This window comes from Pieris napi, chromosome 7 (assembly GCF_905475465.1).
Source record: "Pieris napi chromosome 7, ilPieNapi1.2, whole genome shotgun sequence".
Classification (NCBI taxonomy): domain Eukaryota; kingdom Metazoa; phylum Arthropoda; class Insecta; order Lepidoptera; family Pieridae; genus Pieris; species Pieris napi.
Genome location: NC_062240.1, coordinates 7,343,764 through 7,369,018, shown reverse-complemented (window position 1 = coordinate 7,369,018; position 25,255 = coordinate 7,343,764). Strand labels below are relative to the sequence as shown.

Genomic DNA, 25,255 nt, shown 5'->3' with positions numbered 1-25,255 from the left:
TTTCCTAGCTCGAGTTAGCTAGTCTGTTAAGACAGCTCACAAACATTTTAATCTATATAAAAAACGAATAATGTGAGCAGAAACATTAAATAACCATATGCATAAAAGTTATAAACATGTTTTGAAAACAAACATTCCTTCTTGCAAAATATAAGGAAAACTTTTCCATATTGACATGACGTGGGATGAAACTGGTTCCCACATAGTATAAGATCCAATGACATCTATAAATATTAATTATCTATACGAGGTTATCACTTATCACATAAATGTTTTAACTAATATACAAACAAGATAAATAACCACAATTTAACTTTAAATCTAACCGATATGAATATGTTTAGATAGAAAAATGTACTGAGCCGTGTGATAAACGTGATATAATATTAAAAAGAAGCGGGTAGCAGTAGTATTAGTTGGTCCAAGATCCCAGGGCCGCCAGACATCACGTATTTTCTGACGGATGAAATGTGGACGATTGGGTAGTGTAAGTATGTACTATGATCGTATGCCTACCTGCTAGCTTGGTCAAACGGCCAATTTCCAGGTATCAGGTAATTAAGGTACACAAAAACATTACTTACTTCACGTAAATTCTCATGGCTGATTTTTATATATGTTTTCGAGTGTATAGTTTAAAATAAATTGTCAATACTCCCAGACACTTTCCGTCGGCCATATTGCTTAACAGACGCTTTAAGGGTCTCAAAATAATTAGTCAACTTCACGTAAATTCTGACGCTCCATTTTTATATATGTTCATCCGACAACTATTTTAAAAGCTTTGACAAGAAGACAGACCGATCCAAGGGGCCAATCATCCCCTAAACTAAATTTTAATATCTCTATGAGTGAGAGAGCATTATCTACGCGCATGAGACTGAGTGAGACCGACTGCGCTGTTAAAGCCATGAAAATTACTTGAAAAATTATTATTATTCAAAAAGGGCAAGCAAAAGCCGTTTAATATTTTGAAGAAAAATGAAGAGTACCAACAAAGCATTTCACCGTTTTGGTACGTTGGATTTTGTTGGTGATGTAGATGAAGAAGAACGTGTATTCAACATAATACAAAAATTTATCTGTGATGTTTACAATTTTCCTGGAATAATTGATGTAGATGCTGCCAGACTACAGTTGTTTATCATTTACATACATGATATCTGATATAAATGAAGAATTCAATCGAAAGAATTTAAGAAACTTCGATGCCTGTAACTTACCACCTTGTAAAAGTGATCTTTGGCAACAGTTTCGACGGGCTAGCTTTGGAACAATGCAAGTATGAAGATAATAAATATTTTCAACCCCGAAAACAATGGCTGGACACTACAAGATGGTAAATATGATTTTCATTGGTTCGATGGAGATCAATTACCGGGTTTTGTCAGTGAGTCGCTGGAAGAACAATCAGGTAAATTATTTTCGTTTCTCATATTATTTGTATCTTTTTAGTTTTTTCAGACCTTCATTGTTTAACTTGTTTTTTACAGAGGAAGAAAATAAGGATAATGCTGATGATGACGATCACGATTTAGATATTCAATTTCAAGATTGATATTTGATGATGATGATAATGAAGATTAAAAGCCACTGTTAAGAAATATTGAAGAATTAATATTTTTCCACTTTGTTTCCAAATTTCCAATAAATAATTAATTTAAAAAATTGCTGCTATTTAAATATAAGTGGTATTTTTAAAAAATATTTTTTAGTTCTAATTAATAAATTGAAAAAAAAAAATGTCGGCTAACTTTAGTATTATTTATTATGTGTCAATTTTTTTCTTATTTTTGTTGCTACAATTTACTGGTCAACAAAAGTTCTAAAAATTATAAAATATCTGTTCAAGTAATTTTCATGGCTTTAACAGCGCAGTCGGTCTCACTCAGTCTCATGCGCGTAGATAATGCTCTCTCACTCATAGAGATATTAAAATTTAGTTTAGGGGATGATTGGCCCCTTGGATCGGTCTGTCTTCTTGTCAAAGCTTTTAAAATAGTTGTCGGATGAACATATATAAAAATGGAGCGTCAGAATTTACGTGAAGTTGACTAATTATTTTGAGACCCTTAAAGCGTCTGTTAAGCAATATGGCCGACGGAAAGTGTCTGGGAGTATTGACAATTTATTTTTAACTATACACTCGAAAACATATATAAAAATCAGCCATGAGAATTTACGTGAAGTAAGTAATGTTTTTGTGTACCTTGATTACCTGATACCTGGAAATTGGCCGTTTGACCAAGCTAGCAGGTAGGCATACGATCATAGTACATACTAACACTACCCAATCGTCCACATTTCATCCGTCAGAAAATACGTGATGTCTGGCGGCCCTGGGATCTTGCTCTATAGGATTGCAATAAAAATCACCTATGTTATTTTAATATTCATATCAAAATGAAAGATCTTATGTAGGGGTTTATTCCTAAACAAGCTCTTAGACAAAGCAACATACTTAATACATCGCTAATATATACATCCCACGCAGCTACGGCGAGCACTTCGCAGTCAGACTTAGCCATGAAGGTCACATTGTTTTACCTCATAATATTAATTCTTGCTATGAGCGTCTCTGCTAATTATTATACCACTGCCCGCAGTGGCTTCGGAGTAAGCTGCCAGCAAGCCTGCGAAGCAGAAGCACGAGGGCCAGATCGGTGTAGTTCCACGGGTTCTGGTTGGTTCACATGTGATTGTTACTGTGAGAGTAATGGTTTAGATTAGTGAAGTGATTTGTGAGCAAATAAATATGTAATTCATTTTGTGTCGTTTTATTAATGTTATGAGTGTGATCTTATTTGAGTGATTGTAAAATGTCTTTGAATGGAAGCCAAATGAGCTTTACATTGAAGATAAGTGTTTTGTTTAAATTGTTATGTACGTACTACCATGTAATGTAGAAAATGTCTGATATACCAATAAAATGCATTTAAATTTTTAGGTCACATAAAAATATCGACTTTCAACTAAGACGTAATAGTTTTATTATTCAAAAGCTAAAAACTTGTGTGGATTTCACTGTTATAGATTCTGTCAAATCTTTTAAAAGGAATTTTTATTCCTAATACTGCCTATCAACCTTGAGCTTTCTTTTCCACATGATTAATCTTATAAGTTGATAAAAGTAAAATGTGTATGTTTTATTAATATTAATATTTGTACCTACTATTGAGGTAAACTTAATAGTATTAACTTAAAGATAAAAAATAGAGGTTGTATGACTTTATGTTGATAAGCAAGATCCCGAAATATCCAGAAGATGGCGTTGGTACTCGAATTATTTACGAGTATAATTTAAACACAATTCATTTTGTAAAATATATTAAAATATTTACTGTTACTAATTACAAATTATACAAATATGTTTGGGGGCTGTATTTTAAATGGTTATTAATAAAATAAATGATTTATTCTTTAGGTTACTTAAGCAGCTTTTAGTGTAACCCACGTAAGTTTAACAAATCGAATGAACACCCCAGTTCAGCTTAGATAGTAGTTGCGACAAAATTGCACAGATGCCTCTGATAACACAATGTGACGGGCATAACACATACAATTAACATAATTCCCCAACAGGGGCTAACAGGGCCTGGTCCATGTTGAATCCAAAGCCTTCATGAGAACACTAAAAAAATCGGTGAAATTTTATGGTGTACTAATGTTACTAAAAGACGAGATATCACTGCATAATATATTTAAACGTCTACAAGAATTTTGATGTTTATATCAACACTCCGAAGTATACATTTTTATAATAATTTTTGTTATTTATTTTCTATATCACGATAAAAAATGAAGTGGGTAAAAGGCACAAACGGAACGTGTGCGGTTATCCTTTGGAGCGCAGGGGTCGGCCTTGGAGGGAGTACGGGGTGGATTAGGAGGCTGCGAACGGGAAGGGGCGCAAGGATTGGCAGGAATGACCCGCGGTGGCACGGGGCAGCTAGTTTCTTTTTCAGATGGTTTCGGATCTCTCTTTTTACTGCTTGAAAGTTTTTTCTGTATGTTTTTTATAGAAAGCCACGTGTCCGAAGACCCGCGGCGCGCGCATTTCGTTGTCGCCTGCCGGGCCGTTGCATTTCCAGCGGTTTGTGCGACATCTAGAGTCACACTGACCCTCACAGAATCAGCATCTGATGGAATCTGTAACTCAAGAGACCCGAAGTTCGACTTCGTTGCTTTTGCGTTATTGTTAATCAAACCAATTGTGCGCCCTCTTCCGGTTTCTTCATATTTTTCTGTATCTTTCAAAATAGCCGAGAGCTTATCGGACTGAGGTGTGTTCTCAGAACCGGAGACGACGAGAGCAGCCAGCATGGACCCTGTGTTGGGGCGAGTGTGCAAGGCACGGTGCGAGGGCTTACCGTCGGTGCCACCGATACCACGGCGAAGTCGTTCAACTAAACTAGGCTCTCGGCAGGGTGGCGGAACATTAGCCAACTGAGGCGGTGATTTGCACCACTCTTTTTTATTTTCCCCGCACTGTTTACGTGCACAAGTCGACTTAGTAGCGGTTTTCTCGCTACTAGTTTTCTCAGTACATTTAATGTTTTCACTTCGATCTATTTCTACAAAGACTCGTGGTTTATGAGCGCAGGGGTCGAGGTAGTGATTTCTTCTAATTTCGCAGCCTTTAGAGGACTTGAGTGGCACCGGCGTCGGTGGCGGTGGAACGCCGTTAACACAGGTGCGCGTGGGAGCTGGTGTTTGGGCGCAGACGTAGTCATGGCCGTCAGTGGCCCGTGCGCAATGTTGCACGCCCCTCAGGTTGTAAGGTTCGGCAGGTGTGGGTGACAGGTTCGACTGCGATAACTGCCTCGCCTCGTCCTCGTACTGCTCACGCCGACGGTGTTCGGCGGCGGCAAGTCTTTGCGCCACACGGTCGAGCTGAACGCCACATCCCGCCACTTGGCGTGCCTCCATAGTCACGTTCGCAACCTGCAAGTATAAATTTTATTTATTTCAAATAATTATGTAATACATACAACGCTTGACATTAACTAGCCTCTTGTTGCATAGCAGTGTTAAATAAAAACAAAATAATGCGGCTTCTTTATAAAATATATTTATCTTAATACAAAACTTAGGCTTTAAGCATGATTCGATTCAACAAATATGTACCTTCGATGTATTCTCGCATGTAAGAGCGCATGGGGGCTCTGGTGGTGGGCACGGTGGGCGGAGTCCGGAAGACGGCGCGCAGCACACTTTGCGGACAGCACACTGTGAGTCTTGGGTGGCCTCGCGGCAGGCTGGTGGCGGTGGTGATTCACATGGCGGGCACGGTGGTCGCTCTTTAGGCGTGCACGATTCTCGTATGCCGTGACAAGAGCGCTGATGACCCGCGTGACGCGCCGAAGTGACAATGGCTGTGAATCGAGCAAGTCCGCGGCTAGTGACGGCCGACACCATGTCTCTTTAGGATATCCGGCTTGTTGGGTGAGTGAATAACCGTGTGCAGCACGTATGTAGACAGTTAAACTATAGTAAGGACTCAAATACTAGGTGGTCGTGGATAAAAAAAATATTATCTAGTTGGCTTATTTATACTGATAGAACCTCAAAGACAATTGAAAAATAAAACTTTTTATACTAAAATTATATTTGACATATTTAGATTAAATTTTAACAATTCAAACAATGCTCAAAAATACTTTTTTCACGCCACATCTTAAATGGGTACGCAGCTTTGCCAAATCTGTAATACAAACACAATACAATTATACCCAGAATTGATTATGAATAATGGATATGTATAAAAATGTATGTTATTATAATTATATGTTATTATAATTATATGTATAATTATAATTCATATTACAACTATACAACTTTCATCCAACACTGTAAAAGTCAATGATTGACTTCATTTGCGATCTTACTTCATCCAACGCAGTGATTGGTCGATTACTGTCTATGGCCAATCCAACAACTGGGTAAAGTAAGCTTGCAAATTAACTCAATAGAATTGCCTTTCTGCAATGCGAGAAGAAGTCTGGTCAAACTATTCTTAGTATTGTGATGTAAATATATTCAGATTTTACAAACATGTAACGCCTCCGTGGTAAGGACGAGTAGGGCGTGAGCCGAGGGTGGCGACGGAAGCAGCAGTGCAGCTAGAGCCGGGGTTTCATGGGTAAGCGAGGCGTTGTGGACCCCACTTCTCACTGACCACACTTCTACAGCACCTGAACCTCCACCCACCGGACTAACCACATAGTCATGATCAGCGTGTGGCTGCACTCGGTATAACGAAGCACCTTTAGGACCTAATGGCAGCCACAATGCAGGCTGCATCGCGGGCAGTGATACGCAAGCTATGCCTTCTGTGGTTGTCACCCAAACGCTTCTGCCCCTATAACAGCAATTTTTGTTACCTAAATTTAATGAACTTAATCTAAATGAATAATCACGTTAACTGTATTTACACGTTTTATCCGAATACAAATAAACTGAGAAGGAGGTTTTTTATAGAACAGAAGGCAAAAGGTCAGAAGGCTCACCTAATGTGAAGTGATTATCAATTCAACGTGTATTTTTTAAAAGATAAGAAAAGAGAGAAAAGGCTTCAAGAGTATAATCACTTTAATGTGTGTTAGTAAAAACTTAATAACTCATAAATGGAAGAAGTAGTTCGTCAAACTCAAATATATTGTCTATACAATATGGACGACTCATTGGTCTAGTGGTTAGTACCCCTGACTGCAAATCCATGGGTCCCGGGTTCGATCCCCGGCTGAGACGAACATCGATGTGATGAGCATATTTGGTGTTGTGCTTAGGTCTTGGGTGTTTAAATATGTATTTATATGTCTATCTTTCTATAATATGTATGTATATCCGTTGCCTAGTACCCATAACACAAGCTTCACCAGCTTAGCATGGGACTAGGTCAATTGGTGTGAATTGTCTTTATAAAAAATAAAAAAAAAACCAAAAAAAAACAAAAGTATACATACGACGGGTGCAAAACCAGGCCAAGCACAGTGGCGGGGAGCGGACAGCTGGCATCAGGGAGTGAGCACAACGCTCGCAGGGCCTCCTCCCCAGGAGGCTCTTCCGGGGGCTCCGCTTCGCGCTGTCGGCGCGCGAGAAGTCGCTCGGCAATCCCCTCCCGTAGGAATACGGGTGGAATGTCAAAGGAGGCTGGTAAGTGCCAGCCGAGTAATGCGCGAGCTTCACCACGTATTCCTCCACGTAACCCCCCACTCACTATGAGGTAGCGCTGCCCCGAACCGCTTTTCTGTAGAAAGTTAAGTTTTAATTGTAAAACGATAAATATGTTTTCACAACTAATCTTTTTATTACATTTTCTTAGTAGAAGTTAAGGTTAAATCATTTGAGATGGTACTGTTTTCGACACTTTTAATTTGGTATTTTATTTAGTATTTTCTCGGTTTTCGTGTTACATAAAAAAAAAAATTTCTTTGTTTAAATGGTGATACCTCTCGTAAGCAGCGATAATAAAGTGCGTGAGGCTCTCTACATTGTATGGGAGATTCATCATGCTGACGATCCTCAGTGGTAGACTCAGGCAAATCTACGACAAGAGTGTGTCTTTACAAAGTAAATTAAGTTAAGTAAAACTGTCCTGTTATATGTTGGCATGTAAAAGCGTGCGTTCTATGCTCACGTGATGTTGGCACCGGCCTCGTTGTAGATGCGAAGTAATGGCGCTACTACGCCAACGTACTCCGAATGGGTTCCCTATGGCAAAACAAAAGTTGATCAAACTAGGAAGCGCCAAATTCGAGCTCTGCTAGAAGGTGGCTGTACCTGTGTAGTAGCGTTGATACAGACAGTGGTCGTTGCGCAATGAGGGGCAGCAAGACGCGCGTGCATTGTGATGAAGTGAGCGTCGTCTAACCAGTTTGGCCACGTGCCAGGTGAACTCGACGCGCGACAGACCACTGAACAGTTCCAGTCCGCTGCACAAGAGCATTGAAATAGGTGGTAGATACTTTTAAATCTCAGTTTTTAGCTATCGTACCTGTAAAATCAATCACAAGGAATTCCCAACGGTCAGCCAGTATGAGTGGGCCACCAATAAGCAGGCGCCGACAGTTTGGTGCCCACTCGGCGGCGCCTTCGACTCCCCATTCGTCGCTAACGCGTTTGCTCAACACCTCATGCCAGCCGGTGACGTCGTGGCTGTCATCCCGCTCCCATATCTGAAAATAACTTTAATTCTCTTATTATTCTCTTCTCCACTAAATGTTTAAAATTATATCAAAAAGTTCTCTACTAATGAAATTTAAGCAGTCAGTATTACAGAAAGCTGAGCTTGTTCCGCGAGCAGTGCGAGATGAGTGCCAGTCTTGTCTATAGCAACGTGCAAGAGAGGTGCTCCGGCCGTGGGTCGCAACTTCGCACGCCGTGTCCATTGCGCTGTCGCCAGTGCTCCCTCGCGTCGCCAGCTCCACGCCTGCCATGATGCTGTGTATAACACAAAGCTTGGTTATACAGTTTAATTTTCTACGCGATTATACATATGTTTAATTAGTATTGGTGAGGAATGTCAACTCAAATTAATGCGTGTAAACTTCGGCACCGCGCCAATGGGTTTTTTTTTATTTTTATATGCGCAATTAATCCACGATTGGAGACCGGTATTTGTTAGAACCAAAGTTAGAGGTGTGTCAGGCGCAGAAGGCACAACTTATTTGCCTTGGGATTATTTGTTTACCTATGTGTTGGTTATTCGCCGATGTGTTTCGTAGTGTGCGCATAGCGTCCGGTGAGATGTGTGGCATCAAAGAATGACGCCATAGGAAATCGGCAGAGGCAACGCCGCGCCACATCTGACAAACGGCGGCGGCTCGGCTCAGATCTGATGGTGACATATGCCAAAACACAGCTTGCAAGACAGCTACTGTTGAACCATCGTTGTTCCTCCACTTATTTTGGACCTCTTCCATGCTAATTATATCTTGAGAAAAGTGTCAGTATTCCTCTCCTATGATTATATACTCCTGTTAGATAGGAAAGTGGTTAAAGAGAAACGTTTTCGTTTTATATTATCACAACAGTCTTTACCTCGTGTCTGAAGCTCGGTGTGATTTGTTCCGAATTCCAAATCTATTTCTATCCTGCGAGCAACGAGCGGCGCACCATGCGATAAATAGCTCTTTCGTTAAAATATTGTAAAATAATATAATATTATTAATATATAAAAAATACACTTATTGAGTAACGTGGTTTTCAAGAAAGTACCTGTAAATGGTACAAGTAGGAGTGTGATAAACACATTTTTGTTTAAATTTGCAATATTTTTTTTTTTTTTTAAAGACAATTCACACCAATTGACCTAGTCCCATGCTAAGCTGGTGAAGCTTGTGTTATGGGTACTAGGCAACGGATATACATACATATTATAGATAGATATACATATAAATACATATTTAAACACCCAAGACCTAAGAACAACACCAAATGCTCATCACATCGATGTTCGCCTCAGCCGGGGATCGAACCCGGGACCCATGGATTCGCAGTCAGGGGTACTAACCACTAGACCAATGAGTCGTCGAATATAATTGAGTAAATAAATATTTAAAAAGTTACCGATAACAAGACAAGAAAAATGCATTTGCAATAATATCTAAAGTTAGAGCTCAGTTTGACAGAAATAGACTAAAAAGTACTATAGTTTAAACAACTATTAGCCTGGATTTCGTGTTAATGAATAAAGGGGTATATTAAAGGGTAGCTGATGTGTGCCAATGAAAGTCTTCAAAAGATTCTCAATTCATTTAATTGCGACGAAAATAAACGTAATATGTTCAAAGAATATAATCGGAGCGGCTACATGGAAGCGAGCTCCTTCTTCACGCCCTGCATGTATTCCGCCGTAGCCTCCGCCAGATCGCGATCTCCAACACTTGGGTCAAACTCAGTGACAGATGCGGCTGGACTGCCTTCCTCCGCCTGTCGTAACTTAAGACGAATCTCACGCATACGCGCTTCGAGAATACGCTCTCGTTTACTCTCACGCTCTAACATCTGTAAGAAAAGTAACGATGTAATACGACCGCAAATTCTGAAATGATTCGCGCGCTTAGTAAATAGGCTAATAGGCATTCTACGGTTTTTTTTAATAGAACAGGGGGCAAACGGGCAGGAGGCTCATCTGATGTTAAGTGATACCGCCGCCCATGGACACTCTCAATGCCAGAGGGCTCGCGATTGCCTTGCCAGCCTTTTAAGAATTAGTACGCTCTTTTCTTGATGGACCCTACGTACTTACCGCAGTCAGAAGTATTTTGTCGTTCTTATCAGACTGTGTCAAGTTTTGTGAGTACTCTACCATGTAGACGTTGCCTTTACGGCTGCCGCAAGCCACAAACGCACCCTGCAACCCACCAATTTTAAAGTCGACACAATTGTTCAAGATACGAGTAATAGAACATCAAAGATTATTGATAGTATTTATTAATTTATTTTGAAACTAGTAAAAATAATAATATTAATTTTACATTTCTTTAAAATAAAGTTCCACTTCGTTATAATAGTTACTTTAAATGATTTTAAAAACATTTAGTCACCCCCTCATGCATGCGCAAGCGCAGAAGAGGCTCGTCGCACACGTGCATTGTAAGAGTAGGCTCATGTTGACGCCGTAATAGATCCCACGTGGCCAGCAAACCATCCCACTGCACCGCCGCAAGCAGCGACAGCCTGACGAACACAATTCATGATTATTTTACGTAAAATATGTATTGTTATTGTGTGGGCCTGGCTATCCGGAAGCTATATCCAGGATGCTCCCTCGGTACAATACCTGATTGAAGTTAATACTGCCGAACCAGCGTCTATGGGCTGTCGCTAATCGATCAGACTAAGAGTACCACTTACCATCAACGATGGTGTGACCCACTCCTACCACTGGATCCTATTATCTTTATATATATAATTCTTCTGTGAGTGTGTATGTCACTGAACTTCTCTCAAACGACTGGACCGATTTTGATGAAATTTTTTGTGTGTGTTCAAGGGGGTCTGGGAATGGTTAAATTCACAAATCAGCCCGCCAGATGGCGCTGCAGTCGGTACTTTCATACTTTGCTTTACTAATTGCTTGAAATATCATGCAGGACAACGTCTGTCGGGTCCACTAGTTTATCTATATATATAAAAATGAAACCCGTTTTCCGTTGTCACGAAATAATATGAAAACGGCTTGACCGATTTGTCTGATTCTTTTTTATAATATTCCTTGAAGTACGAGGATGGTTCTTACGGAGAGAAAAATTAAAACAAATTGAGTGAAAAAGTCTAAAAACAACACTTTTCTATATTCCCATACAAAATATTCGTAATAATAACTTTAATACCATATCATAAAGTTCAAGTGTTAGTGGAGGGGTTCCGGGAAGGTAAATTTTTATTTTTTGACATAATGTATTTTTTGTCATATCAACTTTCTTTTTTTTATCTTAACTAGACCGGTGTCCCGAATAGCAGAATAAGTATTAAAAAAAATAAAGAATCGACTGTTAGGCGGTACGATGTTCGCCAGGCCAGCTAGTAATGAATAAAAGTAAATGCGGTACGGTGTGGTCTATACTCAGTGCGCACGCGACAGCGTTTAAAATTTAACCCATGATCCTTGCGCCATTACGCCGGAACCCCCCTACTATTTCCGGTCCGCGTGTCAAAGTCAAAATCGACAATTGTCATCCTTCATTGACTGACACCGATTTAGCGCAAACAGTAATGTTGGTTCGGTTGATTGTTTTCACATACTTTATGAATCTCGCCTATATCAGCCTGAATCATTTAAAAAGAATAATATATATAATTTAACGTTGAATTTACGTATACAAATCGTTGTTTTGCATTCCACTATACTTGTTTCTAATCTTATTTCTGGTGTAAATTTGCGATTTCGACGTTCTATAAATAGGTTATTGAAACGAGATATTACCACATCCGTATGTGTATAGTGATAGATGTACCGCACCCCCTGATTGAAGTTAATACTTAATTAAGAAAAAAATTTAACCTAGTGGGGCTCCAAGTTGCGGCAGTTATTTTCTGCCGATTTGGTGGCGACCAAAGAACAGCAGACTCACGACAATCCTCACTCCAAACACGCATAGTCCAGTCTCCTACTGTGAGGAAGTTTTTAAGAAATCCAGGGTTTCGTTCCAGCGACCATACTGGGCCCAGGTGCGCCTCAAACTACCGACAAAAAGGATTTATAGGATACTACTGCATACACTTAGGAACCTGTGCCATATTGCCATGTACTCACCTTCGCCGGTAGCTTTTCCATAGGAGTTTTGCCCTTGCGGTTGCCACCGACCACCAGCCCGTTTTCAGTACCGACCATAAATCGCGTCGGAATCGTGGATTCGTACTCCATCACAGAAATGCCGTTCGCATTGGCCATTGTTTGCACGTCAAACGACGACTTCACTACATCGATAATCATCTCATCAGTGGGTTCATCCATATTGCGCATGTCCCACCACTTGCAGGCACCATCTGGCCCTCCCGAAAAGAACTCCTGCCCTGACTTTGAGTTGATAAAGATCACGTTACGCACAAGATCTCGGTGTGCTACGTGCGGCGCGCAAAGCAAGACCGGGACACCACCGCGCCGCCGGTCCCATACGCCTACCTGTCCGTTGAGAAGTCCACCAGCCAGAGTATTTCGTTCCCGTGGATTGAACTGCAGGTCAAGCAGTGGTACGGGTGGCACTAACGCTACTTCAGGATCGTTGGCGTTTTCCACATCCCAGACGTAAGAAAGTAATGAAGCTCGTGAGATGCGATTGAAGTCCACATCTAAGTAGGCGACGGCAAATCGTTGTCCACCATCGGGCTGCCAGCTGATGGCGGCGATGGGGCGCGGGCCCATGGGGTCGCGGTACACGTTGACAGTACGGCAACTGTTACGCTCTACTTGCGGCAGTGTCGCCATTTCAGCGTAATATGTGCGGTACATATCGATCGCATTGTTTTGCAACACATAGTGATCCATACCCTGAAAACATATATTGTATAGATAAAGATACATACAATATATCTATAAGGATACAATCATACGTACTGGTGCTAGGGACATAACACAATGGATGTAATTGTCGTCTTTCTCAATTTTTCTTCGATATCGCTGTGTTGCTTCGGGGTCGACCACATTCACATCTTTTGGCCACCCACCTTCAGCGTGATTGGCTCCAGTAGTTGTGTACTCTGCTCTATAACGACATAGGTACTAACTTACACATGGTGGAGAGTAAAATTGTGGAGAAGGAGCGGGAATATCGGGTTGGATTTAGCAATACGTCGCCTGAAGTTGATGATACTGATTACGTAGGTGTCTCGGGGGACCTTGATTGGAACCCCTCCAAGTAATTTTGACTACCGGAATTGCGTCTATAAATTAAAAATAATTTGGTGTATTGTATTGAAATTCTTGGTAGATATTCCGCATCGCGCCACCAGCGATTTTGAGGCTGATTTTTTTTTACAGTCGCGTTATAATCTGTAAACATCATAACTAGTATTGTTATAATGGCGCATGACTTTTTTTGGGTATAAAAAAATCCAATTTTCTCCTGTATTCACACAAGCATAAGTGCTGTGGCTACCTATACTTGTGGGGACAACAAAACCAAACAGAAAACTGTTTTTTGGACAGCTCCGGCGCTGCGGGAAATGCAGACCAGCCCCTCCATGGTGGCGTGATACGGAATATTATCCAAATTCGATAAACAAAAGGTACATTTAATACTTTTCTATTAATTATTATAATATTTCAAGCAGTGTGTATTTCAGTACATGTGAAACGAAACGCAAACCGCAATTTTGAATGTAGATTTAGACAGAAGTTACAATTACCTTATTGTGTTGATGTGGTGCTCGGAGAAGCAAGGAGTATTCTGGGTAGGTTGGTGCACCGGGTTGCGTAGAATATAATGCTTATGTTCAGCGACGTTAGGCGGCACCGAGTCACATAACTCCGGGCCCTGCTCGCAAAATAGAGGCTGTCGCCCGAATTCGCATCTCTTCTTTGTATAACTAAACGTAATCTCCATGATTCTTTATTTCTACAAAGCAACTAAAAAGTTTATATACAACTATAGATTAACCAATTACTCCGACAAATGATATTTATAATATCATAAAACAATCCTAATATTAACACTAATCCTTTACTGATTTCATTTCATAGAAAACTCGCGCCAATATGACATGCAAATAACAATAATATCATTTTCATAAAACGTCAAATATATATTTTCAATATTTTTATGAAAATGTTTAGCCAGAAACATCGCAATATTATCTGTATATATAAAATTAATTTTGTTTCGCTATTTACAAGTATCTAATAATATATCTTATTCATGGAAAGCGCATATACGTCTAAGCATATTGTAATATTTTTGTAATTTGGAGAACCTTTATCTATTGTACAATATTTACGGTCTATGGTAACGTGCGATTCTGACAACGATAATATTTAATGTTTATTTTTTATAAAATGTCAAAATAACTATAACGCAAAGAAATTTATTTTTAGAAATTTACCTATTATGATTATTACAATGTCAGGTCCGATGTGCAAATTGGTTGCGCGGGAGTCACGAAAGCAGGGAGGCGAGCAGACAGAATAATGGTCGCCGAGCATTTTCCCTTGTTTAAGCTGGCGACGCAGATAGCACGCCAGCTTAGTTCACCAGTGGCCAGTCGAGTTAAGGTTTATGCGAAGTCACATCCCCGCTTCAGCATCGCCATATGTGAACGGGTTGCGATATTATATCATGAAGCAGAGTGGCGCGCGCGCATCGCAGCTTTGCGTCTTGCAGGAACCGCATCACCCGCATTGGTGGCTTCGCGTGCCCCGCCAATGCCACGCCGACGAGCCCTGGAGCTAGGAGGAGATCTTATCGGTATGCCTTGTTGTACACAGCGACTCGACACTGTCTACTTCATAACCGCTTTTGTTTTTTTTTAGGTGAAATTGTGATATTCTTAATTGGTTCGATGATAGTAATATTCGAAGTTAACCGCCAAGCAGCAATTAAGGAGGCTAAGGTGATCAAATTTTAGTTAACTTAGTTCAATATCAGTTTTATTCCAAATAAAAAAATGTCCTCATGATACAGTCAATATGCGAATATATTAGACGCCTTTTGCACTGTCTACGCTTGACTTATTGCAAGAATTTCCCTCAGAATAGAACACAAATCCTTCATTTTTATTTACATTACCTACTTTAACGCCACGGAGCACAGACATGAGACAACCTAATAAACCTAATAACCCTGACTGCGAATCCATGGGTCCCGGGTTCGATCCCCGGCTGAGACGAACATCGATGTGATGAGCATTTGGTGTTGTGTTTTGGTCTTGGGTGTTTAAATATGTATTTATATGTCTATCTATCTATAATATGTATGTATATCCGTTGCCTAGTACCCATAACACAAGCTTCACCAGCTTAGCATGGGACTAGGTCAATTGGTGTGAATTGTCTTAAAAAAAAATATATATATATTTTACAACACTTTAATTACGATAAACTTTCTAATGTACAAATTAATCGCACCGTGATGATGTCCCGAATTTTGTAAAAAATTCAAATTATCTCTTTAACGCATGACGTTTAAAAAAAAAGAAAATATTCACAAAAAACTCTTACCTAACATTTTAAAATCCAGTGATTTAGCAGTTAGTCGGCAATTAGCAGGCGTTAGAACACAAGTCGGAATGGTTGTGTGTCAAGCTGTCTCTAGAGGAAGTGCAACGAGAAGTGCAGGCACAGCAGGTCGACCTGAACCGCCTCCATGCTGCTCTTAAGGCCATGTATGAACCAACTCCACCCGCTCCTAGCAGTCCAAACACATAAGCCAAGAGAAGAAAAAACATGGTTATCAATACCAGACCCATTGCCCAGAAGTACGAGGTTTTTAATGGTGAGGATAAAACCTATACGAAACGTTCTATTGTTATTGGATGTAGCATCATGTCGTACCATGTCACGTGTTGGACTAGGACTGAGGGCACACTCGAAAGGAAACCCCAAAGAAAAGAAAATTTTTAAAGCTTTATGCTAAAAGCTTTTTTATTTTAAAAGTCACACGTGCTATGCTTTCCCGTATACTAAGTATGTGATAAATGATAACATATATAACTTTGTTTAATTATATCTTGTCCTACTAAGTCACCAATTTTAGTTTTAAATATAATATAATGGTAGGGGAGCCCACGATGCTAAATGGGGATTTACTCGAGCGTCGTAGAGACCTATTGGGATGCAAAGCTTAGATAAAAAGAAGAAAAAAATGTTATATGATAAATTCCTTTTCATCGGTGGGGGAAGCGGCTATAGATAGTTAAATATGTAAAAAAAAACTGTTGCATGGACATCCTCGAGCGCGTCAGATATTGATAGCATCTATGCCCTACGTATTTTTAATAATGTACGTATGTTAATCTGATCGTTTGCATGATGCGGGTGGTTGTATTTAAGGGTTGAAAATGAAAAAAAAAAAAAAATATCGAGCGCGTCAGATTTTCTAAGGGAGTGTTAAGTGCACCAAAAAAAAACTCTCATTCACTAATCTGACGATTTCGATGGGACGCAAACCCACGGCCATTTTCATAATATGCAAAAAAAATCGCAATTTTGAAATACTCAAGCGCGTCAGATTAAGATATATGTGGTTCATCTTTATGTTCTAAACGTACTGTCTCATAATCTGACGATTATCTAGAGGGATTCACCTAAACTGACAAAAAAAATTTAGAAAAACGATTCACCGAAAGGGCCATTCCTGCAATTTCCCGCTACTTCCATTTCTGGGCGCTTAAAATTGATATTTTGAGCTCGCTGAGTTCAAAGAAATAACATGTCTATGCATTTGAGCTCTTCCAGCTCGAAAGTCTGATAGAATTTTCATAGAACACTATTTTTGGAATTTTCAAACCGCAATAACTTTTGAATGGATCAAGCAATTTTCACGCGGTTGGCGGCATTCGACGCAGTTTTATCATCATCATAAGTAATTTTGCAATTTTAATTGATAGAACCACAAATTTCGGAGTAATCCCGAAAAAACACTTTTTCGGGTTTCTTTCGTTCACGATATCTCTCGAACTAATCAACCGCTTTTGACGAGCTTGGTGGCGATCGACGTGGTTTTTCAAGCTCAAAGGCGGATTAGTTTTTGAAGTTGATCAATAAAGAAACCACTTTTTAAAAAAAATATTTCTTATTTTTTTAAGATTTTTCAAAATTTCTCAAAATCTATCGGTCCGAATCGGTTCAAATTCACAGGAAATGTAATTTTGAGGGAAATATGTATTTAGAACGCCGTTTAGTAGATTCCGATCGGTTAAAGGAAATGTAGGCATCACGCAGCAGCACGCATTTAACTTTATCGACGATTTTTTGTTATTTCGGCTTGCGGAAATCGTCAGATTATATATTTTTCATTATTCTTGAATTATTTCCTTCAAAATAAAAAAAAAATTAGCTACGCTCGAGAATGTCGAGATGACGGTTTTTTTTTACAACTTTGTTGCCCTCCCCTTTTTTTCCGTCACTCTCAAATTGTCAGATTAGTGGAATATACACTTTTTAGGATGTAATTAACTCACCCTACCTTAATCTGACGCGCTCGGGAATTTCTGATGGTCAATTTTTTTTTACTAATCTGATCTTGTCTCCTTCACGGGCGGCCTTATATATGGGCCTCATATTTTGTGGAGGTACTTAACCGGGTACAAGGTATCCCCCTATATATTAATCTGCCGCGCTTTAGTAAATCCCGAAATCCCCTCTTGGGCTCCCCTACCATAATAAACAAATAAAACCTTCATAAAGCGAAACAGATAATAGTTTTGATACATACGTATCTAATACACGTCAGCATGTTTGATTCAATGGATCGCATTGACATGGCAATGTCTAATTATATTTTATTCATATTATTCCAGGTCTTGCGTCGGAGCGAAAAAAATGGCGGCGGTCAATCATCTTAAAATCTGGAATAGATATATAAATAAATATTAAGGTATCATGGTTAAAATCGGCTAAGGGCACACCCTTAATAATAATGTAATAATTACAAAGATGGAACGCTGTATTTTAAAGGAGAATATATGGCCAGTAAAAACGGACCCGACATTAAATGTCTATGATAAAAATGGTAGCTTCTCTAAAAATTTAGTCTTACCAAGTACCAGTACATATACCTCCAATACTTGCCAGCGCTAATATTTTCATAAAAAAGCTTATCGTAATAATTGCACCCTCAGTATTGTTTCTCGCACGCTGAAACTTTCTGAAAACTATTTAATGATACGAAGTAAATACAATCTGTAGTTTTAATATTATATAATTTACAAATGTATCAAATTATAAACAGTATCTTCTATAACATAAGTAATAATAGTTAATATACATTAGTACGTATCGCAAAAATTAAACAGTTTTAATTGTAATCCATCTTTAATTTGTAAATTTAAGGCACCTAGTTTAAATTCGCAGTTATATTCTAAAATTGCTGTGATTGTATTATGCATTATGAGGCAAGTAAACCCCAAAAGCGCTTTTAAAAAAACACCATCGGTGCTATTCGTCATCTTTGTATTAAGAAAAAAATGAGTAGGAAAAAAAAATGATATCGACACCATAATATTCCACAGAGTATCGAAGGTAAATAATTCGCGACATCACAGAGCAGTGTAGAATGGAATGTGACAAAGCATTCATAATAATTTGAAGCAATAAAACACAATATATTTCGTGGGTATTATCATTCGTCATAAATACGCGAGTAAAATGGAATCGGACAAATAATAATTTATTGTGCGTTGTTATCGGCAGAACAGAGTCGCGGAAGGGATGCGGGGGAGGGGAAACGCGACAAATGAATGCATATCATTACCCGCCCGAGCCTACTCAATTATAATATTTAATGCACTATTTATCGTAAAGCGTCTGATTCAGTTTCAGTACTACCATATGTTAACTTATCATATAACTTGTTCGACTAAGGTCTATTTATATATGTTACCGGAAATGTATGAAATCTAAGAATTGTATACAAATCCTAGGAAATTTATATAATTCCGAAGCTATTTAGGAAATGTACAAAATATAATTTGGAAAACTATTTAATATATAAATGTCCTAGGAAATGTGCACAAATCCTAGAAATTGTATGTAATTCCAATATCGTATTAGGAAATGTATAAAATAATGCTTCTAAACACGTTGTTAAAATGAGAATAATTTTTATTAGCACTCGTCGAGACAACAACGTTCAGGTAACAGTCATATCGTAAGACGTTATAATCCTTTGGGGCTTGGTTAGTAGGAATCTTGAGTCACTCCCCATTTGTTCCTTATTCTTACTAGCTTGTTCCAGGCTTTATTAGACGCCTTACAGTACATACCGACACATTTCGTAAGTAGTAGACCAAAACCATTATAGCTTTGGAGGTAAAGGACGCTTCGCTATGTGTATTCACTTCAAAGCCGCGGTTGGAAATATTCACAATTATTTGGAGCTTTATAATTTGGGAAAGTCTTTTGACGTCACTGACATATTGTTTGTGGATAAGTTTGGCGACGGCGCAAAGGGAAACTTGTCTAACTTGCCGTAGCCGCACTTCACAAACTAGGCTTTCTTCATTTCTTTGCGTCAAAGTTTGTACTGTTTTCCCACAAAATAAGACGAGTTTATGCTTATGAAAATGTTTTCTGGAGTGTTCCATGGTAGATACGACTAATAATAATATTATGTTTAAAAAACCGTTTATAAATACTTTTAAGAGATTACGTAAAATACAATGACAAGATTACTTTGTGCATGTGCCTAATAGTTGTATATAAACGAAAAATATTATATTAGTTATTATATTTTTAAAAATATAAATATAAATATTTTTATTTAATTTAGAATTATAAACAAAAGACGGAAGACTTAGTGGGTACTTGTTACATTATAAATAACTTATATATAATTTAAGAAACGTGATGCGGTTTTAATGCAAACTTTAACAATACAATATTACTTATTAGTTTGTAGCAGCCAATAAAGGATATTGGAAGAGGTCCGAACGTCTCACATTTGATCTAAGATTGAATCGAACCATAAAGGACGCTGAATTACAAGAAAAATGCTCATACGAAAAATAACTCTATATGATTTAGCGTCTAGAGCAATAGATGTAGATTGTTTGATGGGAGACAACGAATTACACTTATCGAGTCGAGAATCAGCACGGGTACATGAAATTACATTACTTATTCCATTTGAATTTACTATTATATTGATACCGATGTAATAAAACACACATATTCCAATTTTAAAACGTCAGTGTTACTATTTATTTACTCATAATATTACACTCACATTTTTAAATTTTAAACAGATATGTGTAATGAATCTATCTATGGTGCAGATACAATAAGTCATCACTGACACTTGACATACAACCCAAAGCGCGGGAATGTTTAATTTTTTTTTAAATAAGCAATTTAGATTACGCGCCCAATGTCTTTAATAATCATTGTAGTGGCGATGATTTCGACATTAAAAAATTATCTTCTAATTATTGCATCTAGACTTGAATAAATAATAATCGATGTACCCGTTCCTAGCATTTTTTATTATTATTTGTATTCATTTGCTTGATAGAATAGACATATTTATTTATGCTTTATTACCTTATTCACAAACATACACATAACAAAAATACAAAAAAAACATGTTACAAAAGTTATAAGGCAACGGGCGGCCTTATCGCTAACAAGCGATTTCTTCCAGGCAACCCTGATGTGGAACAATGAAAAAGAAACACCTACAAGAATTGCAAAAATTATTAAGAAAAAAATAAAAATAAAAACTCAAAATAACCCGTTACTATAACTAAAATAAAGTAAAGTCTAAAGGAAAAATAACAATAATAATAAATAGAACTATGTATAGACAAACGTTTAAAATACATATGTACATACAATAGAAGAATAAGATGAATAACATTTCACTGCCTTGTAAATTATACATTGAGGTTAGTTAACGAGCTCAGCGACAATTATCTATTATTAGACAATTAGACATTCGTGTGTGCCTGCACCACTCGACCGTCTTCATAATTTGATATTTGAATAATCCTTCACTTAGACCCTAATGTTTTATTATTTCATTTGATTAAATTTGGCTTATATTAAACACTGTAATTTAGCCTCATAAATGCAAAGGTGCTCTTAATACCGTTACTATTTATTTAACTTAGATACTTCAGTAATATAATAAACGTGCAATTTATGATTCAATTAAATTTTAGTTCACACATCTATATTTGTTAAAATTACGGAACGTTTTAGATGTCCTATGTCACATTTACATACTGTTATAATTTATTATTTGAATGGATTCGAAGTAGAAATAAATATATCGACGGCTCCGGAGAACAAAATGATAGCCGCTATTATCATAGTTTTATTATTATTGCAAATTTGAGATCCTGAGGTGCTAATACATCTTACCATTTTTTTTCAGATTTTTCTTTTGTTTATTTAAAAAGTTAGAAAAAGATATTATTTTATTCAACGATTTTTTTGGATGTAACAATATACGATAACATTGCTTTAGCAAAATATTTTTCATAATTACGCACAATATCAGCTTTTAGCTTAATATTCTAGTAAATAATACCTACCGCGTCTATGACAAAGGCACTTATGTGAAGAAAATGCGAAGAAAAATTTACATTGAGCCAGAAAGAAGACATTATGCAGCAGTATTATAAATTAGGAGATCATGAGCGGCAATGGCAACAGTTGAGAAGCTCAAGAGAATCAAGTTAGATCGAAAGAATAATCGCACCCAAACAGTCAAATACTATTTTGATTAACAGAAAGAGGAAGTTCAAGTAGGTATGTAGGACCTTTTTTGCAAGCACTTTGTGTATATCAAAACAGACAGTTCATACGGCACTGACTGGTAATGGCCAGAGTGAGGGCGATTCGATGCATTCTACTATACGTAGAACGTAAGCTGAAAAACCAAGTTGTGTATACTCCAGATCAAATGTACGCAATAATTACCCTGTGCCAAAGTAAATGGCGAGAAATACATTATTAAAGAAATGTTACAAAGTGACTTCTACGACATAATAATAATAATAATAATTTTATTAATCAGACAAATACAGTCCATTGATTGATTAGTGAGTTAGTAACAATAGTTTCTTAAGATTAGATTATTAAAAGAATTACTCGAGGACAAACACTGGGGTAAAGATGATGAAGGTAAGAAAATAAAGTGGTCTAAAATAATGGAAATCAATGTAACCAGTTCAGAACCTCATCTTGCGGTTTAAATAAGGTTTTGACGCTGAGTATTCTAAGCTCAACGTGGAATGCCAACAGAGATCCAAACGGGGTGACACAGACATGCTTCTAATACACCCAATATTTAATGACAGTCCTGAATTAAAAATTGTATACACGGAGACTCTGCCATTACGTAAAGCCCTACATTCTGATCTCATAAGTCTTTGTACAACAAATGACATACCAAGCTACTATCATGGTTTCTATGAATCTCTTAAATTTAATGATGAGGCAGAAGCACCGTGCTGATGAAGACTAATTTTTTTAAATATTGAGCAACTAATAAGAAGACTTTTTTTAAATTATAATATACTTTTGGATAGAAATTACTTAGATTTCGCTTATATTTTATTTGGAATATTAGGTTTTGTGATTTTGAATGTTTACTCGAAGATGCCACTTAATTATGAAGATTTGAGTATGGAGATAGATAGATTGATTATAGACTGATTTATTTGAGAGTGACTTTATGTTATGTTTGTTTGGTTATGTTTTGTTTTCTTGAAAAGTATTATTTTTGTCATCATCTTTGTTGGCTTTAAATGTTTGTCCCAAAATAAATAACAGTTGATTACAATTAAGTAGTTTAATTTAAATACGTCTAATTTACTCATATCGTAAATTCATTATGTGAATAGTAACGCGAATAAGATGATAATATTACATTATCGACATTGCTGGAGAGTTCGTATATCGTAGAATAGCATGACAGGACTATATTACAATATTCGTATGAATGAAGTTTAATTGAGAAAAAAATGATAAGTGCATATTAGCAACACATGTTATTGTTAAATTTAGTCTAATGTTTTATTTCCTAAATATCTCAAGTTCAGTGGAATCTTTTAAAATTTAACTGAGTATAGAGATAACGCTAAAAATTAGCTATCATTTAAGCTAACTCCCAAGTTCCTACCTAGGACCCAAAAGAAGTAATCTTATTAAAACAGTTTTTTAATTTTCCTGTAAAGTTGTGATTTTGCATTTATCATTTTATTCACCGGAGCCGGCGATATACAGAGTAAACTCTTTATAACGAATTTAAACGGAGCGAGCATTTTTATCGTTATAGAGAGATTTTCTTATAGTGAGGGAAGAATTAATGTATGGGATTTGGGTTAAACCAAAAAATTTAACTTATTTGTCCGTTATAGAGGGTTTTTCGTTATAACGAAGGATGTTATAAAGAGTTTACACTGTATATAAAAATATCTTTCTATAAAAAATACGTTAAAATTTATGAGCACTTCTAGGTTTATGGATTAATCGAGTTAACGCTATATTTAGACTGATGGGCCGTTAAATTAGCTTGAGTCAAATAAAGAAAGATTTAATAAAGTAGCCAGGTAACAGATTGTCGCGTCACAAATTGTACCACAAAAGACACCCTCGTCAAATAAAAGCACAAATCTCAAATCACATCGGTGTGATATAAACATTTGGAGAACGTTAAGGTCCTCATAAAAATATATTATGTCGTAAACGATTATAAAGCTTGACCCACACAACAATCATTTTAGTTTTTGGATAATCTAATAGCGGTATATGGTATAAGTAATAAAATCCAAGTGCCCAAATTATCTAAATAATCAAAACTTAAAACAGCGATGTATTATTATTTGATTGTTAAAGTGTCGTAAGTTATAAAAAACTGTACAATCATTGGAGTTTCATTCTCAACACGCTAAATGAGTAGTCTGTGTTTCCCTGTGTTCACGCTCTAAAGACAGCACGTAACTTTTGAATTACACCACGATTATTACATCATTGGTATCAGCCCTGCGATTCTGTAACTCACTTTTCGAACTCACACAGCGGTTTTTGCATAGGCGGTATTCTGAAAAGGTGGGAGCTTGTAGTTTATTGTTTATTTGAATGCCAAATTATAAAATGACTGCTTCACGACTGATGCGAAAACCGCTGTGTGAGTTCGAAAAGTGAGTTACAGAATCGCAGGGCTGATACCAATGATGTAATATCAGTATTTATAAGATACCTCGTGTCCGGTGGCTGGGGTCGCGATTATGCACAATGAATATGCGAGCATGTGTCTCATCGCTTAAACCTCACTGTCCTGTTTGAAGCGTCTCTAAACATAATCTAGTACCTCCTCGGTTTGAAACGTGGTGCTCAGGTTTAAATAATAAAAAAATGTTGTACTCCGTGTATTATATCACGTACGCTTGCTTCAACATCTTGACTGAACTAGAAATAATTGCATCGTTTTAGCGGTAAGCGTTGCAGCAAATAAGGCTGTGAAACACTGACATTAGTAAGATTATGCAGCAGCACTTTATCCGCGAAGCGCGATCTTATCCGCTGAGTAATGGCCGCATCGATCACGCTACCCGCCCCCCGCCCCTCACCCAGGCGATTCTTCTTAGTATTTCTATAACATACTAAATACTCGACGTTATCCTCATGCACTAAGACTTGACTGAATATTATACAACAGCGGGCGCGGCGGCCGCGCAGCACTAGCTCAAATAAATAGTAATGAAGAGCGAAACGCAAACAATTTAATATGCAAATGAACTATATCTTAATCCCACTTGAATATTCGCACCGTATTAACGCGAGAGCAATGTTGGTAATTAATTTAAGCGATTCGTTATTACACGTTAACCCACACATACATTGAGCATTGCATGAACGCGAAAGTATCGAGAAATAATTAACGAATATGGAGAGTAACTATTGAATCAGCAGACAATAATTATGTGTAAAACAAGTATGTAATTTGTTTCTTAATCGGCAACAGGTGATCAGTCTGACACCGCCGTTGTCGACTTTTTGTTAGATGTTTTGCGCGTGTCCGCAGCGAGTGTTAATACACATATTGATGGGTCGTAGTAAAATGCTGAAGAGAGTGCCTGGGTCTAG

The 25,255-nt window shown here is 37.6% G+C and overlaps 3 protein-coding genes and 2 long non-coding RNA genes across 5 annotated transcripts; 2 read left to right on the top strand and 3 right to left on the bottom strand.

Annotated features, from left to right (window-relative positions):
• LOC125050987 lies at nucleotides 1–2,767 on the top strand. The gene is made up of 2 exons (XR_007117231.1): nucleotides 1–419; nucleotides 2,359–2,767. It is a non-coding gene; the product is annotated as an uncharacterized LOC125050987 (long non-coding RNA).
• A 916-nt stretch (nucleotides 2,768–3,683) lies between these two features.
• Nucleotides 3,684–5,436, bottom strand: LOC125051248. Its single transcript, XM_047651460.1, has 2 exons — nucleotides 5,128–5,436; nucleotides 3,684–4,944 (listed from the first exon to the last, which is right to left on the bottom strand). The coding sequence occupies exons 1-2, from the start codon at nucleotides 5,416–5,418 to the stop codon at nucleotides 3,787–3,789; spliced, it is 1,449 nt and encodes a 482-aa protein (XP_047507416.1). The 5' UTR covers nucleotides 5,419–5,436; the 3' UTR covers nucleotides 3,684–3,786.
• A 154-nt stretch (nucleotides 5,437–5,590) lies between these two features.
• Nucleotides 5,591–8,927, bottom strand: LOC125051247. Its single transcript, XM_047651459.1, has 9 exons — nucleotides 8,693–8,927; nucleotides 8,279–8,442; nucleotides 7,997–8,177; nucleotides 7,783–7,934; nucleotides 7,640–7,713; nucleotides 7,452–7,563; nucleotides 6,966–7,249; nucleotides 6,055–6,361; nucleotides 5,591–5,704 (listed from the first exon to the last, which is right to left on the bottom strand). The coding sequence occupies exons 1-9, from the start codon at nucleotides 8,922–8,924 to the stop codon at nucleotides 5,678–5,680; spliced, it is 1,533 nt and encodes a 510-aa protein (XP_047507415.1). The 5' UTR covers nucleotides 8,925–8,927; the 3' UTR covers nucleotides 5,591–5,677.
• Nucleotides 8,928–9,754: 827 nt separating this feature from the next.
• On the bottom strand, nucleotides 9,755–14,185 carry LOC125051323 (dynein axonemal intermediate chain 2-like). The gene is made up of 7 exons (XM_047651562.1): nucleotides 13,855–14,185; nucleotides 13,064–13,211; nucleotides 12,263–12,997; nucleotides 12,011–12,189; nucleotides 10,551–10,683; nucleotides 10,253–10,357; nucleotides 9,755–10,008 (listed from the first exon to the last, which is right to left on the bottom strand). Exons 1-7 carry the CDS (start codon nucleotides 14,049–14,051, stop codon nucleotides 9,811–9,813), a joined length of 1,695 nt encoding a protein of 564 aa, XP_047507518.1. The 5' UTR covers nucleotides 14,052–14,185; the 3' UTR covers nucleotides 9,755–9,810.
• An 11-nt stretch (nucleotides 14,186–14,196) lies between these two features.
• LOC125051325 lies at nucleotides 14,197–18,459 on the top strand. The gene is made up of 4 exons (XR_007117264.1): nucleotides 14,197–14,909; nucleotides 14,975–15,054; nucleotides 15,681–15,935; nucleotides 17,962–18,459. It is a non-coding gene; the product is annotated as an uncharacterized LOC125051325 (long non-coding RNA).
• Nucleotides 18,460–25,255: the final 6,796 nt, after the last annotated feature.